At 45.9% G+C, this 22,086-nt stretch overlaps 1 protein-coding gene across 1 annotated transcript in view; it reads left to right on the forward strand.

Annotated features, from left to right (window-relative positions):
- Positions 1 to 11,321: 11,321 nt before the first annotated feature.
- Positions 11,322 to 22,086, forward strand: part of LOC148021272 (protein DGS1, mitochondrial-like) — a 105,510-nt gene continuing 94,745 nt past the window's right edge. The window contains exons 1-4 of the mRNA XM_087699133.1: positions 11,322 to 11,715; positions 12,099 to 12,216; positions 12,326 to 12,529; positions 13,186 to 13,314. Of these exons, the coding sequence (XP_087555259.1) occupies positions 11,462 to 11,715; positions 12,099 to 12,216; positions 12,326 to 12,529; positions 13,186 to 13,314 (705 nt within the window). The 5' untranslated portion in view covers positions 11,322 to 11,461. The remainder of the gene's footprint in view (positions 11,716 to 12,098; positions 12,217 to 12,325; positions 12,530 to 13,185; positions 13,315 to 22,086) is intronic.

The raw sequence follows: 22,086 nt of genomic DNA on the forward strand, positions 1-22,086 counted from the left end.
GCTCATCTCTCTCCTAATCCAAATTATCCTGGCCAATGGCCGTGACTGATTTGCGGGCCTGCAACATCGAGACTTGGCCTAAGCGGTAATGCTTGTGGTGCGGTCGCATCCCCCGACTTCAGTCGAGGGGGTGAGACTGGCATGCTTATGCTGGAGAGATCATCGATCTTGTCCTCTAGGATGGGCTTAGCATCCTTTAGGTGCTCTTGGACCTCTTTCACCCATCCCTTCACTTTCTCTATGGCCTCTAGTTAGCGCTTCGGATACGGGTATTCCCCTACCTTAGTACTTCCCTTTTCGGCTATCATAAGGGCTGAATTTTCTACCTCTGCATCAGTGACCTTCTTTCCAATAGGCAAAGTAGTAGTCTCCTAAATTTCAAGCTTCTCTCATAGTCAAGCAATCAATTTCGTGCTTCTCCCTGCAATTGAGATCTAAAAATCTGGAGTTTATCCTCAAGATTAGTCACTCTCTCTATCAAACAACACAACTCTATTTTTTCTAAAAATCTTTCGGGATCTTCAGTATGATTACCATGGAACTCAGGAAATTCATTAGCCATTTTCAATAATCACAAGAAATCAAAACACTCACAATCAAAACAACAACAATGTCAAGAGGCAGTTCTTTATTATTTTGTTTTTCGTGGTGTATTGTCAAATATTTGAAATTTTCAAGTTGTGTTGTGCATCCAACAAAGTCAATTATCCCAACCGATACTCCTTAACGTCTCGTTATTGGGTTGTGAGAGAGACTTGCTCTCGATTACCGCTCGCGTAACATCTCTTTTTTTGTGCCCCCGCTGAGGAGCAGTGATCTCGTGCTTCGGTTGCCCCATCGAACTGGTTAGCGACCAAGGCACTCACTTCATCAATGAAGTGATAGCACATCTCCTATCCACCTTTCTCATCATCCATCGCAAATCCTCACCATATTATCCTCAGGCTAATGGCCAGGCATAATCAACTAACAAAATTCTTATCAACGTCCTGACTAAAGTAGTCTCAGCCTCACGAAGCGATTGGGACAACAAGTTGATGGTAGCCTTGTGGGCCTACCACACAGCTTATAAAACGGCCGTCGGGCCAAACCCCCTTTAGGCTGACCTATGAAACTGAGGCAATTCTACCATTAGAATTCTTCGTCCCTAGCCTAAGAATAGCACTCCAAGAACTATGGGAAGGGAAGGAAGCATGGACGCAATGCTTGGTCGAGCTGGAACGCCTATCAGAGATTCGTCTTCTAGCCACCCACGTGCTTATCTGCGAGAAAGCCCGACGAAAGAGCTGGTTTGACAAGCATGTCAAGCAACACGAGTTTGAACAGGGTGACTTAGTGCTCCTCTACTCAGTTAAATGACAAAAGCAAAAGATGAAATTCAGAGGTCTCGGACCCTTCAAGGTTCGGCAATTAGCCGAACCGGCAATGTCGAGCTTGAGACCCTAGACGGTGAAGGAATAGGCTTCTTCAATGGCAGTTGTGTCAAGAAGTACTTCCCTCCCGCTCTCTCAGTTTTTAGTGCAACCTTAGCTTCAGGCCTCTTCCTTCTCCACATACGGCTCTTCTTCCCTATCGATGCTGCATCGAGGTTGCTAGGCCCTGGCAGTGATATGCCGGCCTGCTTCGTCTAGGTACGAGTCATGACCCGTAATGGGATAGGTGTGGCCTCCCCATCGAGGTCCTCAACACCAAACAGCCCCAATGGGACAAATAGCACATTGGTTGAACTCGAAGATGGTTTTCGCTTTGGGCATTCCAGCGATGAAGAGATGAGTAATCCCACACTCAACGCACCTTAGGTCAGCTTTGTCTCTGTTTTGCTACTCCCTCTAAGGGCAGCGTGATGAGACATGCCCTGGGTGACCACAAGTCCAACAGATGATTGGATCCTACGTCTGCCCTCCTAGGCCTCTTACCCCTCCTCCTCCTAATGCCATCACCGGTACTGGTCGATAGTCCATAGGGACTGCGTTGCCCTCCTCGTCGTGCAAGACGTAAGGGTATACGTAAGTCTCTTCCTTATTCGGCTCTTCCACATAGTGGACTGGAGCGTCACTTGGTGGATGGGTCATGCAGGGACCACGAGGTCTAGGTATGCCTGTAGGGTTTATGTCCATCCTAGGAATAGCCGACTTAATGTCGTTAGGCGCAGGAAGGGCCAATGGGGCTCCCCTTTCGAAGAATGACTGTGGCTTGTTCGCTAGGTAGGGCTGGCCGATTGAAGCGCTCTCTGAGCTCCCCGAGTTAGTTTCTTCTGAGTTTAAGCTCCTGGAGCTTCTCTCTTTCAACTATCGTCAACTTTGATGGCTTCCTCAAAAACCCTAGCTAGCGCGTCTCGTTGCAAGCTTGAGTTGCCTGCCAAAGCCTTATATAGTTCCTCATTTCAAATTTCACTAATGAATATAGTTGACACTGCTCTTTCAGTTGGTCATTCGCCCATAGGGATTCTCTTGAAGAGACTCCTCACGTGGGTCACATAATCGCGAATGTCCTCCTTCTCCTTCTACTTGACATTCATCAGTCGCACTAGCAAATTGTTGGGGTATCCAGGCTTGGCAAATCTCTTGATGAGGAGATTCTTAAGGCCGTTGAAGTTGGTTTGCTCCTGCGGAATCTAAAATCGTATACTAAGTCCTACCTTTGTCACCTAAGCAGAGCCCGAATGCTTGAGAGTGCTGAGTCAGGTCGGTGAGGCCATTAGCTTCGCAAACTTACTCGAATTGCTCTAGGAAACTGTATGGATCATCATGGGGCTGGTACTTGTCGAGTTGCTTTGCAATGATTGGGATTTTGGACTGGCTCTTGGAGCCTTGGTTTGCTCCTAATCCTACTAGTAGTGATGTCGCTAGTGCTACGACACTTTGCTCTGGTGTTGTGTTGTCTAGCAGTCGCTTCATGAGAAGCTCGCTCAGCATTAAGTCTCCTTCTAGGGCTCTCTCGTGATCAATTTGGTTTCTATCGGCTAGGTTCAGCACCCACTGTACCTCATGCAATTATGTGCTTTGCCTTTGGCTCTTAGCCTGCTGGTCTCTGTTGTACTCTACTATCATTTTGCAGTGCCTTGTGGGCTAGCTTCCTCTCCTCTTCTAAGTCTGCGATGATGGCATCTGTTGTCCTACCGCGGTGCTCGTACCAAGCGTGCGCATCCTAGCTACTAACCAGCTCTACTGAATTGCCTTTGGAAAGACTCCTAAGTCGAGTTTCTCATTCGGTCTACGGTCTAGGTTTTCTTCTACCAGCATCGTGTTCTCGTGCTCCACTAGTAAGTTTGTCAAATCCACCTCTTTGGCATCGCTTGCTTAGACCTACTCTGTGTGTTAATAGTCTGTCTATGTCTTTGGGTCTTCTCCTATTGGTGGGTTCCTTGAGTTGTTTATGTGAGTGAGTTAATTAACTTATTAAATACAATCCTCAATTTATCTCCTCTCAGTGTGTGTGTTCCTTCCCGTGCACTCGTGCTCAATCAGGCTTTTAGTTTTCCTTAAGTGTACTTCAAGTGCGAAAATTCAAGGTGAGTGTCGCAAACAATATCTAAGCATCTTACTCACTCTCGCTTCGTTTTGGGCATGATAGGCTTGTCGATCAATTCTCTGGCTGTCTTGATAGGGTTTTGGGTTTTCTTGCTACATTGCCTTGCTCATTCTTGGTCTGGTCAGGGTTTATGGCTCTGTGGTTGTCTTTAGGATTCTAGGTCTCGCGACAGCCTATGCAAGCTGCTAAGTGGCCATGCCTTATGATTTTGCCTATTCCTTGCGCCAGAATTGAGTTCTGAGCGTCAGGAGGACTCGCGACAGGTTGTGCGGCTAAGCTCTAGTTGAGTCTAGTCAAATTTCTGGAAAATTTGAAAAAGTCCACACTCGGCCCAACTTTCCCGAATTGCAGGGGCCGAGTGCGTGACTCGGAGGGGCTGAGGGCCGAATGAACGACTCGGACAGGGTGGACTCAGACGAGCCGAGGTGCTGACTCGGACGGGTCAAGGTGCTGACTTGGATGGGCCGAAAAGGTCCAGTCAGAGGGGATTACTCGGATGGGCCAAGGGAGTCTACTCGGATGGGCCGAGGGTCGAATCAGGTTTGTCCGAGGGCCAAGTTTTGCGCGGGCCGAGGGCTGAATTGGGTCACTCGAACGGGCTGAGGGCTGAGCAGGATGGTTGGTCGAGGGCTGAATTTGTAAGTGGGACCGACTGATGTCACTCGGACGGGTCAAGTAGGGTTTTGGGCTGAGTCAGTCGAAAGACAAAGGGTCGAGGGCCGATTCTGGGACTCGGCTCAGAAATCGGCCGCTTGGACGGGCCGAGTTACGCGTGATGAGGCAGTACCAAGGCGATTTTGATCGAAACTGACGATTTAGCTAATCATTTCACACACAACCTTCCAGATCACAACTAGGGGGCAAGGGGAAGTGATTGATATACCTAAAGTGATCGATAGGTTCTCCAGCGACAAGTTCGAATCGATTCTCCGTGTTCTCTCTCTCTCTCTCTCTCTCTCTCTTTGCAAGGGTTGCAAATGAGCTCTCCTTGGCCTCTTGGCTCTTAAACCCCTTCCTGGGTAAGGCTTGGACACTCCTAATCACTCACTTGCCGACATTAAGCATCCCAAGCAATCTTTTTGCCATTTTTTGCATGACTTGTGCCATGTTTTGCCCTGTGTTGCAACCGTAAACTCTACCCTTTTTCGATTTGATTTCCTAATCTTAACCTATGCTAAATGTAACAAGAATCGAAAGCAAAAAACTGAAATGATTTCTCCATGTTTTCCAATCATCAAACAAACAAAATAACCCAAAATACTTACTTGCTTCAAAGATAAAAAAACCCAACTTCCTACCTATCTCAAGCTCCAGTTCGGGGATGAATCCCTTACTTCGATGCTCGATATGAGGCGTGCAAGTGCTCAAGCTTGAATCCATTGGTCCTGGCAAAACGGAACCAAAATGTAGAGGGAGCTCACGCTCAACCGCCAAGATCCATGGACCGCTTATTATTTCAAGCGTTTCAAGCAAGCTCTAATGGCTATCTCTCACCTAGCCGATGCGCCGTCGATCCTACGAGTGTAGTGAGCTTACCTTGATGCCAAAATGAGTTACCTCCTCTCTCGCACACACCGGTAGCTCCACAATCCTAGATGCTGGCTCAAGCATCCTCAAGCCTCCTCCATCTTCAAGCTCCATCCACCATAGTTACATGCACGAGAAAAGAGAAGAGAAGAGAAGAGAAGAAGAGAAGAGGAGATGGTGAAGAGCATCACCCTCTTGATCCCTCACTCCCACACACTCACTCCCTCACACTCTCATACTCCCTCTCTCAAGAGCACACACAAGCAAGGAGAAGAGAAAAAGAGAAGAAGAAGAGAGCTCTTGTTAGCCAGACACCAAAAGAATGAGCTTCCATTCACTTTTTGAACTTTATATATAAGCCCTAAAATCCCATGGGCACCCATCCCTTTTTTACATGACCGGCCGTTGTGGCAAGGTCCTTTCTCTATTTCCCTCTTCTAGCCTTATGCCTCTTGCCTATACCCGTCTAATATTTTACAATTGGCACATGAGGGAGCTTGGTGCTCTTTTACAAGAGTTTTTAGAGCTTTTTGAGGCACCTTTTATTTAAAATTGTACTTTTTGCCCCAGCTTAGCTTTAGAGGCCGTCTGCATGTCTTTGCTCTTTTTCCATCTTTTTTTCGCTTTTTCCTTCATTTGTCTGCCATCTCGAGTGGGATTAACAACTTGGTATTGGCTGGAATATTTGCTCGTTGTTTTTTGACGATTTTGCCATTTGCTTTGTTGAGCAATCAGCCTTATCATGAGCAACGTTGCGTCTGTGGTGCTCATTATCCTCTTGGAAAGTCAAAGGTTTCTTGGGCACTAGTGGTCTTCATGCACACTCAATGGTTACGTCCGATATTTGCTTGTTAAGCACGCTAGACTGAGGATCTACCTTTCGAACAATCATGTTTGGTTTCTTGATTTCAATCGTGAGGGGTTCAGTCACTCCAATCTTGTTGAGTGAAGACTTGGATTTTCATTTAGATTTCCTCCTACGCTTCTTTGCTTTCAATACGATCTGGCCTTCAGCTGATAGAGGTGGTTTAGCAAAGGGCTTTGGCACCCAAATCCATCAGTTACATGTGTAATGCCCTTGAGCATGTAGCAACACTTTGGATATCCATCGATGCATTGTGCTGGCTCTCCACCATCGATACCTTTGTATATAAGGCTTGGTCTTCTTTTGCGGTCTTTTATGATATTTGTAAGTCCAAAGCCTATCCTTGGCATTGTCTCTTGACCTTCTTGTTTCAAGCATGGCCTCGCTCATGGGTTCTCTCTGTTCAACATGCACTTGAATCAACTCTTTCAACAAGTCCTTGCTATAGTTACTAGGCTTGCCTTGTATGTCAGAATGTTCCTTATCTTTCCCTCAAGGTTTGATAAGGTCACCCTTGCTAAAGGTTGTGATTCTCATCACACCCAATAGTGTCAAGTGTATCCTTTGTGCTACATAATCAGTCTCACACTTTGTCACCCTTTTGAAGGGTCGTCCTAAGAGGGTTTCCTTTCCACAATTTGCACTATTTAGAGGAACATGGAATAGGATAAGCAAGCTTTCAATTTCAATAGCTACAGGGATTTTGCACATCCCTACAAGTGCTTGTGAGTGTCCCCCGTAAGGACTAAGAGTTGCATTAGTCGATGTGGGCTCTGGTTGGCCTAGTAGAGTCCATGCTTCACAGGTCAAGATATTAAAATTTGCTCCTTCATCGATGAGAGCATTGACATTATGCTCTATTTTTGCAGTGAGTTTGACCCTAAGATAAGCAAGCGGCACTATGTCTTCATCTTCTGGGTCTTGGCTTATAGATTCAAGCCTTCTGATACATGCCCTTGAATCCCCAACTACACAGCTAGATTTGGATTCTCTATTGATATCTTGGGTCATCTGTTTGGTGTTGTTCAAGGTGCATCTATCGTCAAGACTGTCATGTCTAGCCATCCTCGTAGTAGCTTGATGTTGTTGCATTCTATGTTGACTAGATGCAATCTGGACGCAACCTATACATGTTTTTGTGGTATGGCATTTTTGCCCTTGTTGGCTAGATTAGCCCATTGAGATTCTAGGGTCTCTGTTTGTCTTTGTTCGGGTATGGGCTTTTGGTTGTTGTTTTGCAAGTGAGAATCTATGCTTGTGTAGAGCCCTTATTACACTAGAATCTAATTTGGAGGACCTGTCACGGTGCGTGTTTTCTCTCCAACCTACTTGGAGGAGGTGTGGAGGGGGCAGAGCCTCTTTTGCGGGAGTCCGCAGGGGAGGGGGACAGTCCCCCTTGGCCCACAGGGCCGCACGCTAAACACCATGCACAATTTGAAGGACCGTTCATAGCCAAGTTTTAGACTACTTGCTCTAGATTTTAGCTCGATGATAGATCTATGATGTACTTTCGGCTCTATACGGCCTCTGGGTCTATATTTTCTTGTTTTGATTTGTTGGTCCGATTCCCAGAATCGAACTATCCGATTCTAGGTGGTCCAAATTTCAGAGTCGCACGGTTTGATTAGACTGGGTCCGATTCTGAAGAGTGGTTCGATTGGTAGTTGGGTCCGAGTCCTATGGTTGGTTCGACTATAGAGTGATCCGATTGTTGTGCGCGTCCAACTGGACAAATGGGGCATCCAACTGGACGAGTGGTCCAGTTGGGGAAGGTTGTCCGATTGGACGGTTGGTCCAATTTTCATGCGTTCGATTTTGGCAATTAGATGTCCGATTTGACAAGTGTCCGATTCTGAGATGGTGCGATTTTGAAAATCGAAGCAGGTATGTTTGATCAAACAAGGCTACTGGTCCGATTCTGTGGTCTGAGCATCGCGATTGGATGGGTCAAGCATCCGATTGAACGGATTGTGTGTCCGATTATGGGTTGCCTGATTTTCAAAATTGAATAAGGTGTCTGATCGGAACATATAGGTTTATCCGAGTGGTCTGACTCTGGGAGTCAGGCAGGTCGCTCGGTCCGATTCTGGGAATCAGACACTATGGGGGGCGTCCGATTCTATTAGTTGAAATGCGTGTTGATCATTTATTTACCCAAAAAATCTAAGATAGATGTCGTTAGTGGCTACCAAAACTTCTAGGAATTAAAGAGGGATGTGGGCCAAGGGCATTCCATACTTGAATCTCACTGAAAGTCCCGATATGCTCCAATCGATCTAATGTAGGCCTGGACCTGCAAGCTCTCTCTCTCTATCTCTCTCAAGCTCTCCTTAACCTTTCAAATGCAAAATAAGGTCTTCCACTCTTGGCCTCTTATTGCCCTGCACAGGTCTACACTCACCTTAGTCTTGCTACTCTTACTAGCATTTAACCCAGAATTTCATCTTTGTTGCCCTTATTTTCCCTATTTCAGCCTGTTATACAATAGCAAAAACCCTATTGTGTGCTCACATTGTTTTGCTCCTATTCTACCTAAATGTAAACAGAAATCATAAAGAGAACACCTACACTACTCCAACTTGCTTTTCCAAATCTGAAAAATCAAAAAGAGATTTGCCAAGGAGATCGAATACCTCTTCAAACTCCCTTGCTTTCTACCTATCTACCTCAAGCACTAGTTCGGGGAAAACCTTACTTCAATGCTCGATTCAAAGCGCGCAAGCGCTCAAGGCTTGAATCCGTTGGTCCCGGCCAACGAATCCAAAATGTAGAGGTGATCAATTGCTGAGACCCATGGACTGCTTATTGTTTCAAGCATTCCAAGCCAAGCACTAATGGCTACCTCTCACATAGCCGATGCATTATCCATCTCTACGAGTGTAGTGAGCTTGCCAACATGCTCGATCAAGTTTCCTTCTCTCCCAAGCACTCCGGTAGCTCCATGCTCCAAGTGCAAGCTCCATCCTCAAGCTCCACACTCCAAGCTCCATTGCTGCGAGCAAGACAAGAGAAGAGAAGGGAAGAGAAAAAGAGAGGAGAAGATGGAGAGCTTCTCCACCATGGTCCCTCACCCTCACACTCTCGCACTCCCTCTCTCACAAGCAAGCAAGAAGAAGAGGAGGAGGAGGAGGAGGAGGAGGAGGAGGAGGAGGAGGAGGAGAGCTACTTCTGGCCACACACTAGAATGAGCTTCTCATTTACTTTTCAACTTTATATACAAAGCCCTAAATCCCTTTTGGGTGGTCATCCCCTTATCCCCTTTTTTACATGGCCGGTTATAGCCTAGGCCCTTTTTCCCATTGTCCTCCTATCTTCCTATATTTCTAGCTTCCTTCCTACTGCCTATCTACTTTTACAAATTCCACGTCAGTGCTCTTAAAACAAATCATAGTGCGCCTTGCGCTCTTTTACAAAAGTATTGACTTGCGCTTTTTCTTGTGTGCCTTTCTCCCATTTGCATGTCTTTGGTTGTGAGGCTTTCTGCCATGTACCTAAGGATAAGTGCACTAAGCTAGATCTTAAGTCTAGAAAATGCATCTTCCTTGGTTATGGGGATGCAAGTGAGATGGGCTATCGCCTATGGGATCCACAAGCTTAGAAGGTGATGCGCAACAGCCAATGAAGTTGTCTTCCATGAAGAGAAAATGCATAAGTAGCTTGAGCATGTTGTTGAGGTTTGCAGGGTGATATTTCAGGAGGAGCCTCTTGCTACTATATAGCTAGCTCGACAACCTACAGTAGTGGTTGATGCTTCAGTGGCCCAGATCTCTAATGCTCCACAGGATGTACCACAACTTGTCTTGTCTACCAAAGATAGAGGACATCCTACGCAATTTGAGCCCTCTATACGCTATAGAAAAATTATACGTGAGATTTAGTTCCTTTGCCTAGTGGCAAAAGTGCTTTGCCATGCAAGTGGGTGTACAAGTTGAAAAGTACCCTTAGAGCCCCAAGTTGAGATACAAGGCCAGATTGTTTGCTAAAGGCTTTAAGCAATAACATAGTGTGGACTTTGATGAAGTCTTTTCTATGGTTGTGAAGATGACTACCCTATGCTTGGTACTAGCTTTGGTTGTTTAGTTTGACTTGGATCTTTATTAGATGGATGCCAATATGCCTTTTCTTCGTGGGGACTTGCATGATGAGATTTACATTGGAGTAGCCTAAGGACTTTGCAAAAACTGGCAGGGACTACCTAGTGTGTAGATTGAGGAAGAGCCTTTATGGCCTTAAGTAGGCACCTTGGGAATGGTATAATGAGTTTGATGCTTTTATGCATTCATAGGGATATTCTCATAGTGATATAAATCCGTGTTTATACACAAAGAAGACTCGTAATGGTAGCCTTATGATTTTGATTCTCTATGTGAATGATATGTTGATTGTGGGGAGTGATCATGATGAGTTGGATGCCTTGAAAGATCAGCTCAAGAAGAGCTTTGAGATGATAGACATGGGACATGCCTCACATATTCTTGGGATGCGCATTATGCGTTATCACTCTAAAGGGCTCCTCTACTTGTCACAGAAGGAGTACATCCAGAAGGTCCTTGAGTGATTTCAAGCCTATTGGTTGTCCTTTACCTTCTCACGTGAAGGTTAGTCATGATGATTGTTCGTAGACTGATGAACAGAAGCCTGAGATGGCCCGAACACCTTATGCATTAGGAGTGGGCACTTTGATGTATGCCATGATAGCCACTCGTCCTCACACAGCATTTGCAGTGGGAGTTGTGGCATGCTATACAATTACACATGGCAAATGACATTGGGATACTGTCAAGGGTATCATGAGGTACCTGAAGCACACAATAACCATGTGCATATGTTATGGTGGGTAGGATATAAGAGTTGTGGGATACACTGACTCTGATTATGTAGGACATGCATATAGTCGAAAGTCCACCCATGGCTTATGTCTTTACCTTTGTTGGAGGTGTTGTTTCTTAGATGTATAGGGTGTAGAAATACATAGCCCTCTCTACTGCATAGAGGCAATGTATATTATAGCCACTAAAGCTTGTAAGGAGGCTCTTTATCTAGGCCGTCTGGTGGTAGACCTTGGCATTACTAATATGGTCCCTACGCTGCATTAGGATTTTGTGAGTGTTATTCAGTTGGCCAAGAATTTGGTCTTCCATGTGAAAACAAAGCACATTGAGGTATGTTACCACTTTATTCGAGAGGTCATTGAGGACAAGTCCTTTGAGCTTGCCGAGATCTCAACTAACCAAAATCTTGTAGATTTGCTCAGTAAAAGTCTCTCAGTAGACTGCTTTGCCTTCCTTAGGAAATTGATAGGTGTTGGACGAGATGACGTCTTTCTTGAGATGTAGTGCATAGCCCCTCCTTTCTAAGGACGCTGGAAAGGGAATAGGTAAATAACGGGCCTTACTAATAAGGACCGTCTTAGCAACATTAATGGATGCCTTAACGATTCCGTCTCCGCGCGGTCCCGACTCCGACTCCTCACCGTCACCACCTCGGCCACAATCCGTCGCGGACGAGAAATCAAACAGTCTTTAACAACAACATAAAATGGATCCGGCTCCTCCATCTGGCGACGCTGAAGACGAGGACATGGCCAAGCGATGGACAGATGTTGCCAGGAAAGTGAGAAGAGCTGCGTTGCATTATTCCAGTTCATGGCCAAGAGGCTTTCTACGCAGCCTTGAGACCATTGCCGAATACGCTCAGGGGGCCTTCACAGCTCCCTTTAGCTCGATCGTATGGACTCATCGTAAGAGCAGAAGAAGACGACGAGCCCTTCCACTACCTTTACCATCCACAATGTACTTATACGCACACATATTTCCTGACTTTTATTCATCATTTGGAGTCCTCCATTGTGGCACATTATTGCCATACTATACCTTGCTGTAATGTATAGCATTTGAATCTTAAGTCCATGCAGTTCACCGTGCTCGGCTTGAATCATTCCTTTCCTTTTGTTCCTTTTTGCTAACTCAAGAAGAATGAAAATGCCAAGCAGTATCGGCAACTTTTCTCAAGGCACAAGGCTTTACATAGATAGAAATTCCATATGTTAGAACTATGTTTGGTTGCTTAGCTGCTAGTTGATTTTCTGCTTCAATAGTAAGGCTGGTATTAGGTCAGTTTCTGTGTTGGACTTTGCTGGAAGTCATGTGATGAATGCCATGCTAATGCAATGCAGACGGGAGTTGGATGATGTACAGAAGGTTATCGATCTGTTTGAGCAAGTCTCAGATAAATTGCTATGCAGGCTTCATGATTGTGAAAAAAATCTACAGTTTTGGAAGGAGCGTGCTGAGGTCAGTGAGCTTTTGTCAGTTAATCCAAGTAATTGATCCTGCAAGCTTGGAGGATTCCAATTAGCATGCTTATTGCTCATGATGCTGTTCTTTACTCTGTTTTCGCCAGGGAACTGACACACACAAAGTCAAGTTCATGTTGTTGGAACAGGGCCCATATGCATTTCTCCGAGGGCTTGCCAAACTGCTAAGTGATACCCTACGGGAGAGATCTTCAACTCATGGACTTGTTGTTAGTGCACTTGCCCAAATTTCTTGGCGAGTGAAATTGTTGTCAGCTTTACAACGTCAGCTTGCTAGTGCCGTAGGGGAGGTTTGTACCATCCTCATTATAATGTGAGACATGGAGAGGGAGAGGGATGGAGGGAGGGTGTAGTACAAAAAAGCCATGATACAGTTGTACAGTCAATGGTTGAAAAGTCAGGGAACCCTTTGCCTTCTTGATTCCTCCCAATGAAGTGGTATTGGGTTTTTGTCCTCCTAGCTTCCATTTATAAATGCCTTTGAAGAAATTTGAGCGAAATGTATAGTTCTGTCAAGTTTGTGCCTGTAGATAGCTTACAATAGAAGATCTTGATGAGCTTGGAAATGTGTTTTGAATTCTGTAATCTTCAAGTCATAGAATTGAGTGATAAGCTATGTTTTAAGAGAGAAGAGACAAATAATTAGAACAGTGAAGGGAAAACATAGCAGTAGAGAGATCTGCTTACCTCCATCATGTAGCCAGTTGATGTGTGTTTGTTTCTCTGCATTTGCTTGTTGTTACATACAGATGTCAGATGACTTTTGAGAAGGCTCAGATATTTGATTCATTGGCCCATGGTTGACTGTTTAGACTCCAAATAGCTCCTTGGTTAGGATTTTCTGCATGTATCTATGTATATGCATAGGTGGTTCCTTGCTTTGATGTACCTGTTTGTTGATGTGAAATAAAATCCTCCTATTCTCCTCTTTTTCTATATTCTGCAGGTCTTTAAAGAGGCTGATAAGTTTGGGGAGGATTTGAAAAAGGGCCAAATCAAGGAAGCAGTTCACTCAGCTTTGCTATCAGTACATGCAGTCCTCATACGTTTTGAAGGAACATATGATGTTGTAAAGGTAGTTTTCAACTTATGTTGTTATGGCGAAGTTGTCAAATAAGAAGATTTCATTAAGCTTATCTTATTGCAAGATCATTGATGTATTTACCAATCAGTGACAGCCAGAAATCTCCAGGAAAGTAACATGTTTATTGTACAACACAGAATGAACTTGAGCATGCTGCTTGTTGATTTTTATTGGCACACCAAAGCATTAGAAAAGACTTAAAAAATCAACAACTTGGTGGTGTCAAGTTTGATGTTTCATCAGTGCTGAAGACTTCACATGGATGCACTTGTTAACTTTGAAATTGCGAGTCTCTTTTATGTAATCAATATAGAGAACTTATAATTTGAGCGAAGAGCCTATTTTTCACTTGGGCTTGCAGTGCCTTTGTATGGGCGAGGTTTGTGGCTGCCTAGAGTTGAGGGTTGCAGCATAAGTACACTGCTTCTTGGGATTTCCAATCCATCCACCTGATTCCATCCTCGAGCATTCAAGACACTCTTCCAGGCTTGTGCTTACTGCTTTTTTTTGGCTGCCCTTATGACAGTATGTAGCTCATTTTGAGCCAAAAAGCTAAGCAAGAGGCCCTCAAGTTTCTTGGAATGGGATTTGGACATTAGTGGATTGTTAGAGTCGCATGAAAGTCATAGTTACGAAGACCATCCACGCAATTCCATCGTCAAGCGTCCAAGACACTCTTCTAGGCTTGTGCCTGCTTTATTTTGGCTGCCCTCATGACGGACTATGTAGCGTATTTTGAGCTGAAAAGCTAAGCAAGAGGCCCTCAAGCATCTTGGAATGGCATTTGGACATTAGTGGATTGTTAGAGTCTCAAGAAAGCCATAGTTATAAAGTGGATCTTTCTTACAAAGCTAAAAGCTGACGGGGCCCTAGACAAGTGTAAGGCTCGCCTTGTGGTTCATGGGTTCAGACAAAGACATGGTAATCATTACAAGGAGACCTGACCTTTGCTCCCATTACTACCTTGTGTTGTTGACATCCTTCTACCTCTTTTAGTCTTGGTCTCTCACCATAGATGGCTTATCTAATAGATGGATGTCGAGTGCTTTTTGAATGATTTCTTGGATGAGGAAGTGCATATGCCTAAACCACTTGGATTTTCAATTCTAGGCCATGAGAAAAAGGTTCTTGGATTTTGAAAAGCTCTTTACTTATTGAAGCAAGTGCCTTGGTCTTGGTTCCATCAATTGAATAACTTTCTCCAATCACATGGCTTTCATTAGTTTCCTTATGATCTGAACCTGTATGTACGATCTCCTCTAAAGTAGTTTAGCTATGTGCTTTTGTATGTGGATGATCATTTGATCATAGATTTTGACTCGTGTGCTATTTTTGAGCTTAAATCACAGTTATGCTCCACATTCAAGATGATCAACCTTGGTCTTCTCTCATGTTTCTTGGGCATGGAGGTTGTCCAACATTCTAGGGTATTTTTGTGTCATAACAAAAGGACGCTCTTTCCTAGCATTCAGTAGTGGAAAAATTATTATGGCGCACTCACACCCGCATTGACTTAGCTTATTCAGTCTCCACTTTAAGTCAATTCTTTAGTGTACCAAAGCTATCTCATTGGATCTCTTGTATGTGTGTGTATTAAGGTATGTCGAGGCTCAAATGTACTTATTTTTATGCCTTGTCTTTCAATAGAGGACTAACCTCGTAGGGATACACCAACTCCGATCGAACCAAAGGCTTGGATACTTCGCGCTCCTATGGTAGCTTTATATTCTCTTTGGGTTTAGCTTCAACCGTCTGGTTTAGCCGACTACAAGACACTGTAGCTACATCTTAAGTGGAGGTGGAATATTGGCCCTTGTATGACGGTAATATCGAGGCCATCTACTCAAGGAGCTTATTAGTGGAGCTACACTTCCCTTGTGAGATCTTGGCAGTGATTTATAGCTATAGCCAAGGTGCCACAACACTTTTGGGCAACCTAATCATTAGCCAAAAGACAAAGTATGTTGGGGTCCGCTACCATTTCGCTAGAGAGCAGTGTAGCTAAGTTCCATTTATCTAGAGTCTAGGCCATTGTCAAACACTACATTGATATCTTGACCAAACCATTCAGTTGCCCTATCCTTTAATACCTTTGTTAGTGGATTGATGTTGGTCCTCCCTCCCCTTTTGACATTGGTATGATGGGAAGAGGGGGTTCCATAGCCTTCCCTTCCATTGTCTTGTGTTGAGAGAGGGCAACTACTTCTGTTGATGCTTATGGGATTTTGATTTCCTTCCACTATTGATTTATATTTATTAACATCATTATTTGTATGTGCCTTAATGATCATACTTATGAAAGAGTGCTTGGGCAAGCGAACCATTCTCCATGAGGGCAATGCTCAAATGGAATCATTGCACTTTGCACAGTGTTCTGTTGAATATGACACTTTGTATTATCTCTTGGATCACCCATGCGTTGACATTGTGTAAGCATGCCTTCCCTCTTCTTTGTCAAAGAGTGGTTGACTTGGATCCATTGTATTTGCAACGCATCATCATTCTAGTAGTCTACAATCATAGCTTCCTATGGCACATCGCAATATACCCCCATCATTACATTATCATTTCTTTGTCTATGCTTTTTTACCCCATCCTTGTCTTACAACAATGATTTGTTGTATGGAGACTAAGAAAAATGTGAAACCCATTAGATTGGGCTACTTGAAAGAAGAAATCCATTTGGCATCACCTCTATGGTCATGGTAGGCTCTTGGGCAGCCCATCATGGCACTCTTGGTTTGATATCTTTGTTAGCGATCAGATTCCTGGCCGTACAGTACGGCAGCCTGGTCGGACTGACCAGTCGGACTGCCATGTGGCAGTCCGACCTGTACTGGTCAGTCGGCTGCATTTAATGCAGCCGACCTATCTATTTTGGGCGCATTTTGGCTGGCTATTTATAGCCGATATTCTGCACAGTTTTCCACAGTTCTGTTCGCAGGTTACAGGTTGGAGATCGTGCAGACTGCAGCGGACTTCGAGGTGAACAGCAGGTTGCATCGTCGAGGTGGAGACACGCAGTCCTGCACACTGCGCCCGTGTACATATCTGCATATCTTTGTATACAGCACATTTTATACAGCAGATCTTCACCTTCCACTGTCTCTTTCTATCTCTCTTCTCTTTGCGTTCTCTCTCTCTCAGTCTTGGTCCCATGGAAATCGTTGCACTCTGACATGGTATCAAAGCAGTGAAGAAGGGCTGACTGAGTGAAGAACCTACTTGAAGAGGAGATTCCATCGCGACACAAGGCTGCGTTTCCAGCGTTCGAGGGCGAGCGGGAGGGCTGCGTATCGGAACAAGGCTACTGCGAGCGTGGGTGCGTGGGAAAGGAGTCCAATTGGTGAATTTGCTGCTGTTTGAAGAGGAAGAAGGCTGTGTTTTCAGCTTTCAAGTGCAGGTTTTACTTTTTCATCGCCTTTGGCGGGTGAAGAAGGTTCGGAACGCGGAAGAAAGAGCCCTAGCAGGCTGCGTTTTCACAGTCAGAGGGGGTTGCTTTTGTGTTTGTGAAGGCATTATAGGTGAAGATGTCTATAGAGATTGACTTGAAGTTCCAGACGATCATGGATCGGAAGGTGCCTGTCTTACCGGCTCTTCCCGCAGATCAAAAGCTCGATGGCGACAATTACTGCATATGGCACGTGATGATGTTGGCCATCTTTGAGTCTTACGATTTGGCGGAGCTTGTACAGGAGGAGATCGACCAGCCCTCGGTGAGAGATGAGTCCAAACTCTCTTCCGATGCTCGTGCGGAGTTGGCCAAGGCTCAGTCTCATTGGGACAAACTGAATGCTCGGATTCGTTCTTTTCTTTTTCTGTCTTGTACTATAGCTGTGATAGCCCACATCGAGCACTTGACGGTGGCTCGGGAGATATGGCTAGAGCTTGACTAGATGTATAACCGGATGACCCTTATGAAGTGGGTTTCTTTGGAGGTGCAGATGCGGACCTTGTCCGTGAACAAGTCTTCTTCGTTGCGGGAGCACATCAACAAGCTTAGACAGCTTCAGATGCAGGTTCAGAATGCGGGGAAGCTGATTTCCTCCGAAGACATGGCGATCACACTCTTGTCCCAGTTGCCGCCACGATTCGGTGCTTTTTACTCTGCCCTTATTGCTTCGGGGCGTGAGTCTACTCTTCGGTGGGAAGAGCTGGTTTCTATGGTCTTGGACCAAGAGGAACAACTGAAGGGACAACATGCTTCCAAGTCGGAAGCTTTGACAGGTCAAGCCTCTCAGAAGAAGGGGAAGGACCAAAAGAAGAAGAAGGAGAACAACAAGTCAAAGAAGGACAAGGACGAAGAATCCACATGCCATATTTGTGGTAAGACCGGCCATTGGAAGAAGGATTGCCCCGACAAAGACAAGAAGGATACCAACAAGGACTCCAAGGATTCTGAAGCGGTGGCTGCACCCTCATCAGCTGTGTTTCTTCATCTAGCAGTCATTGAGGACTCTTTATCGAATGCTTTTGATGCTGCGATGACAGCTCCCCAGGCTCGAGAGTGGATCGTTGACAGTGGTATCTCCCGGCACATGACTCCTTTATCAGTTGGTGTTGCCCAGTTGCGATCTTCGCGTGGGTAGATTCTCATTGGAGATAGCTCTTCGGTATCTATTGCAGGACGGGGTGAGATGCAGCTTATTCCAGATGGACGTGGTGGTACCTATACCTCAGAGGTCTTGCATGTGCCAGGTTTAGGGTATCATCTACTTTCGGTTCATAAGATTTGTTCATTTGGACTTTTGGTGGAGTTTGATAGTGATTCGGTGCAAGTCCTTGATCGTGGGTCCAGGAAGGTTCTCTCATCAGGATATGAGGAGAAAGGCATCTACAAATTGACGTCTTCTACCGCTCTCCCTACTCTTCTTCTTACCTCACATACAGTCATAGCTATGGCATGCTCGGTTTGGTCACCTCAACTATGATTATCTTCAGAGGGCGTCACGTGGACAGCTTGTTCGAGGGTTGTCAGACATAGTGGCGAGCCAGCAGCCATGTGTCTCCTGCATTCGTGGGAAGCAGCATAGGGATGCGATTCCCAACAAAGCTTCGCGGCGGTCTACTTTACCGATGGAGCTTGTATCTACGGATCTTTGTGGCCCTATGAGGAACGAGTCCTTGAAAGGGAGCTCGTACTTCATGTTGATCGTAGATGACTACAACAGGATGACTTGGGCCTATTTCTTGGCGTTGCAGTCGGAGGCTTTCTCCCACTTCAAGGATTGGCTTCTCTTTGAGGAGAACCGATCGGGCCGGCACTTGAAGACCTTGCGATCCGACAAGGGTGGTGAATTTGTTTCTAATGAGTTTGCTCGTTTTTGTGCAGATAAAGGTATTCATCAGGAGTTTGCTAACACTAACACTCCTCAAGAAAATGGCATTCTTGAACGGAAGAAACGAAGTGTGATCGAGATGGCGCGCACCATGATGGAGCACCGACAGACACCTTAGTTTCTGTGGGCCGAGGCTGTGGCTACTGTAGTCCACATCCTTAACCGATCCCCCGCTTCGGCCGTTGATGGGATGACACCTTTTGAGGCTTACTTTGGGACTAAGCCCGATGTTTCTTATTTCAGGGTTTTTGGGTGTGATGCCTATGTTCACATTCCCAAGACTCATCGTGATAAATTTGAAGCAGCTTTCCGAAGACAGGTGGTTGTTGGCTACAGCTCTCAGTCCCAAGGCTATCGTTTGTATGATCCCGTCAAGCGGGATGTGTACACCAGTCGAGATGTGTGGTTCGTGGAGGTTCCGGTCATAGCAGCGGGTGAGGAGCATCCCGTTCTTGGAGATCCAGGGGAGAGTTGGGCTCCCGAGACAATTCCTTTGGAGCCCGCGCCACCGGTCACCCCTGAGGAGTTACCACCGGTGGATATCCCAGAGTCTTCAGCTGCTGGAGAGAGACGAGGAGAGGTCCGCGAGGAGAGGTCCGGCCTCCTTCTTGTTGGGCCCGTGACACACTCCGCGATTCAGGGATCGAGGGGGTCCCTGAGGAGTGGGGACCGCAGGATGGTCCGCGGCGGTCATTGAGGCACCAAGCACATTCTACGGAGCTTGTTTGCTCTAACTATTTTGATGACCCGTGTCATGCAGGATCGAGAGCCCACCTCCGTGAAGGAGGCTTTACAGTCCGCACCATGGAAGAAAGCTATCGAAGCCGAATTGGAGGCTATTGAGAGGAATGGCACTTGGTATCTCGTGCCTCGCCCCTCTCATAAGAAGGTGATTGGCGTCAAATGGGTCTTCAAGACCAAGTACCTTAGCGATGGTTCTTTGGACAAGCACAAGGCTCGCCTTGTTGCTAAAGGTTTTGCACAGCACCCAAGGATTGATTGTCATGATACTTTTGCCCCCACTGCTCGTATGGCGACTATTCGAGCTGTTCTTGCCTTGGCTGGCCTGTCTACCAGTTGGATGTGAAGTCAGCCTTCCTCAATGGTGATTTGAAGGAGGAGATCTATGTTGAGCAGCCTCCTGGCTTTGGATCTTCAGATGGGCAAGTCTACAGGTTAAAAAAGGCCTTGTTGCATGGAACGAGAAGATTGACTCGTTCTTTCAGTCACAGTTTGGATATCGGCGTTCCAAGGCCGATCCGCAGCTTTATGTACACACTTCCGAGGCTGGTTGTGTGCTTTTTGTGTTGTATGTTGACGATTTGATTGTCACAGGTGATCATGCACAGAAGTGTCAGAAGTGGAGCAGCGGTGGAAGCATAAACATGTGCTGAAATAAACTGCTGAAACACAAGACAAAAAGAGAAAAGAAAAGAACACGATACAGATGAGAACTCAGATGTATGCATGGGAAATGGAATCCATATATCTGAACACGAGACAGTCGCATACAACAGTGAGTCACTGGCTGCGTGGGCACTGGCACTGGCTCCTCTCTCCACAGAGTCTGCAGATGGTGAAGATGAAGTGACTGACTGAGGAGGAGCCACTGAGTATAAATAGGCTGAAAAAGTGGGGAGCAATAATGCTGGTCGGACAGCATTAATGCTGGCCGACTGGTGCATAAAAATGCTCCACTGGCATAAAATGCCACACTAGAAAAAACCTAAAATACCTAATAAAAATGCCCAGCCTAGATCAAGCTCAGAGACTCACACATGAGCTGACAAATACTCTGCTAACAAGAAGGTCAAAGAGACGAAGGTAGCTTTACATCAGGCGTTCGAGATGACGGACTTGGGTCTACTCCATTTCTTCTTGGGCCATGAGATTTATCAGTCTCAGAGGGGGATTTTCATCTCTCAGCAGAGATATGTACAGGAGCTCTTGGTTTCTTTTGCGATGGAGGATTGTCGGACCATTTCTACTTCTATGGATCCGAACTGAAAGGCCACTTCACATTCAGATTCTCCCTTGGCGGATGCTTCACGCTATCGTTAGTTGATTGGATCATTGATTTGGCTCCTCAATACTCGTGTTGATCTTTGTTTTGCTGTTGGTTTCTTGGCGGGGTCCATGAGTGAACCTCAGACGGTGCATTGGCAGGCTGCCCAGAGGATACTTCGGTATTTGAGGGGAACATCTGACTTAGGGATTCATTATCCAGCAGGCACAGGTGGTTCAGATCTTGTACTTGCAGGTTGGAGCGACTCGGATTGGGTTGGCAATGTGGACCACAAGCGGTCTACTACAGGCTAGTGTTTTACCTTGGGTGTCGGTGTTATCTCATGGAGTAGCAAGAAGCAGCCCACGGTAGCCCTTTCGTCTACTGAGGCGGAGTATTGGGCCGCCTCTTCCACCACATGTGAGGTTGTGTGGCTTCGGAGATTGTTGGAGGAGCTTGGCTGCCCCCAGACTCGTCCTACTTTGCTACAATGCAACAATGAGAGTTGCATTGCCTGGGCATGGAATCCTATTTTCCATGCCCGGACGAAGCACATAGAGATCCAGTACCACTTCATCAGAGAGAAGCTTCTGGATGAGACCATCGTTGCGGAGTACCGCAAGACGGAGGACAATCTTGCAGATTTGTTTACGAAGGCGCTTCCCCAGGCTCTACTTCGGAGACATGCCAGATCCCTCAGGCTTCTGCCCGGTCCAGGCTCTAAGAGGGGGTGTTAGCGATCAGATTCCTGGCCGTACAGTACGGCAGCCTGGTCGGACTGACCAGTCGGACTGCCACGTGGCAGTCCGACCTGTACCGGTCAGTTTGGTCTATTCTGGGCGCATTTTGGCTGGCTATTTATAGCCGATATTCTGCACAGATTTCCATAGTTCTGTTCGCAGGTTACAGGCTGGAGATCGTGCAGACTGCAGCGGACTTCGAGGTGAACAGCAGGTTGCATCGTCGAGGTGGAGACACGCAGTCCCGCGCACTGCGCCCGTGTACATATCTGCATATCTTTGTATACAGCACACTTTATACAGCAGATCTTCATCTTCCACTGTCTCTTTCTCTCTCTCTTTTTTTTCGTAAAAGGTAATTGTATTAATTACGAAAAAAAGTACAAGATAACTTGATTACAAGATACATGACGCCAATCCAGGCCATCATGTGAAGAGGGGCTAGGTGCTACAAGTTACAAAGTTATGGCAAGGGGGCAGATGAAATTGCCATAAGCCAGGGACGGAAGTCCTCCCTAGAGAGCAAATGAGAATGCCGGAGAAGATCCAACTGCCAATACAAAAGGCCCTTAAGCCTCGCAATATGTCGCTGAACATTATAGGCGGAGTCAAAAAGAAAAGCATTCCTAATGGTCCAGTTATGCCAACAGCCCCAATATCGAAGAAAATGATACATGAG

Source organism: Lygodium microphyllum, chromosome 18 (assembly GCF_053477565.2).
Source record: "Lygodium microphyllum isolate KBCC chromosome 18, Lygodium_microphyllum_v1.1.10, whole genome shotgun sequence".
In the NCBI taxonomy this organism is placed as follows: Eukaryota; Viridiplantae; Streptophyta; class Polypodiopsida; order Schizaeales; family Lygodiaceae; genus Lygodium; species Lygodium microphyllum.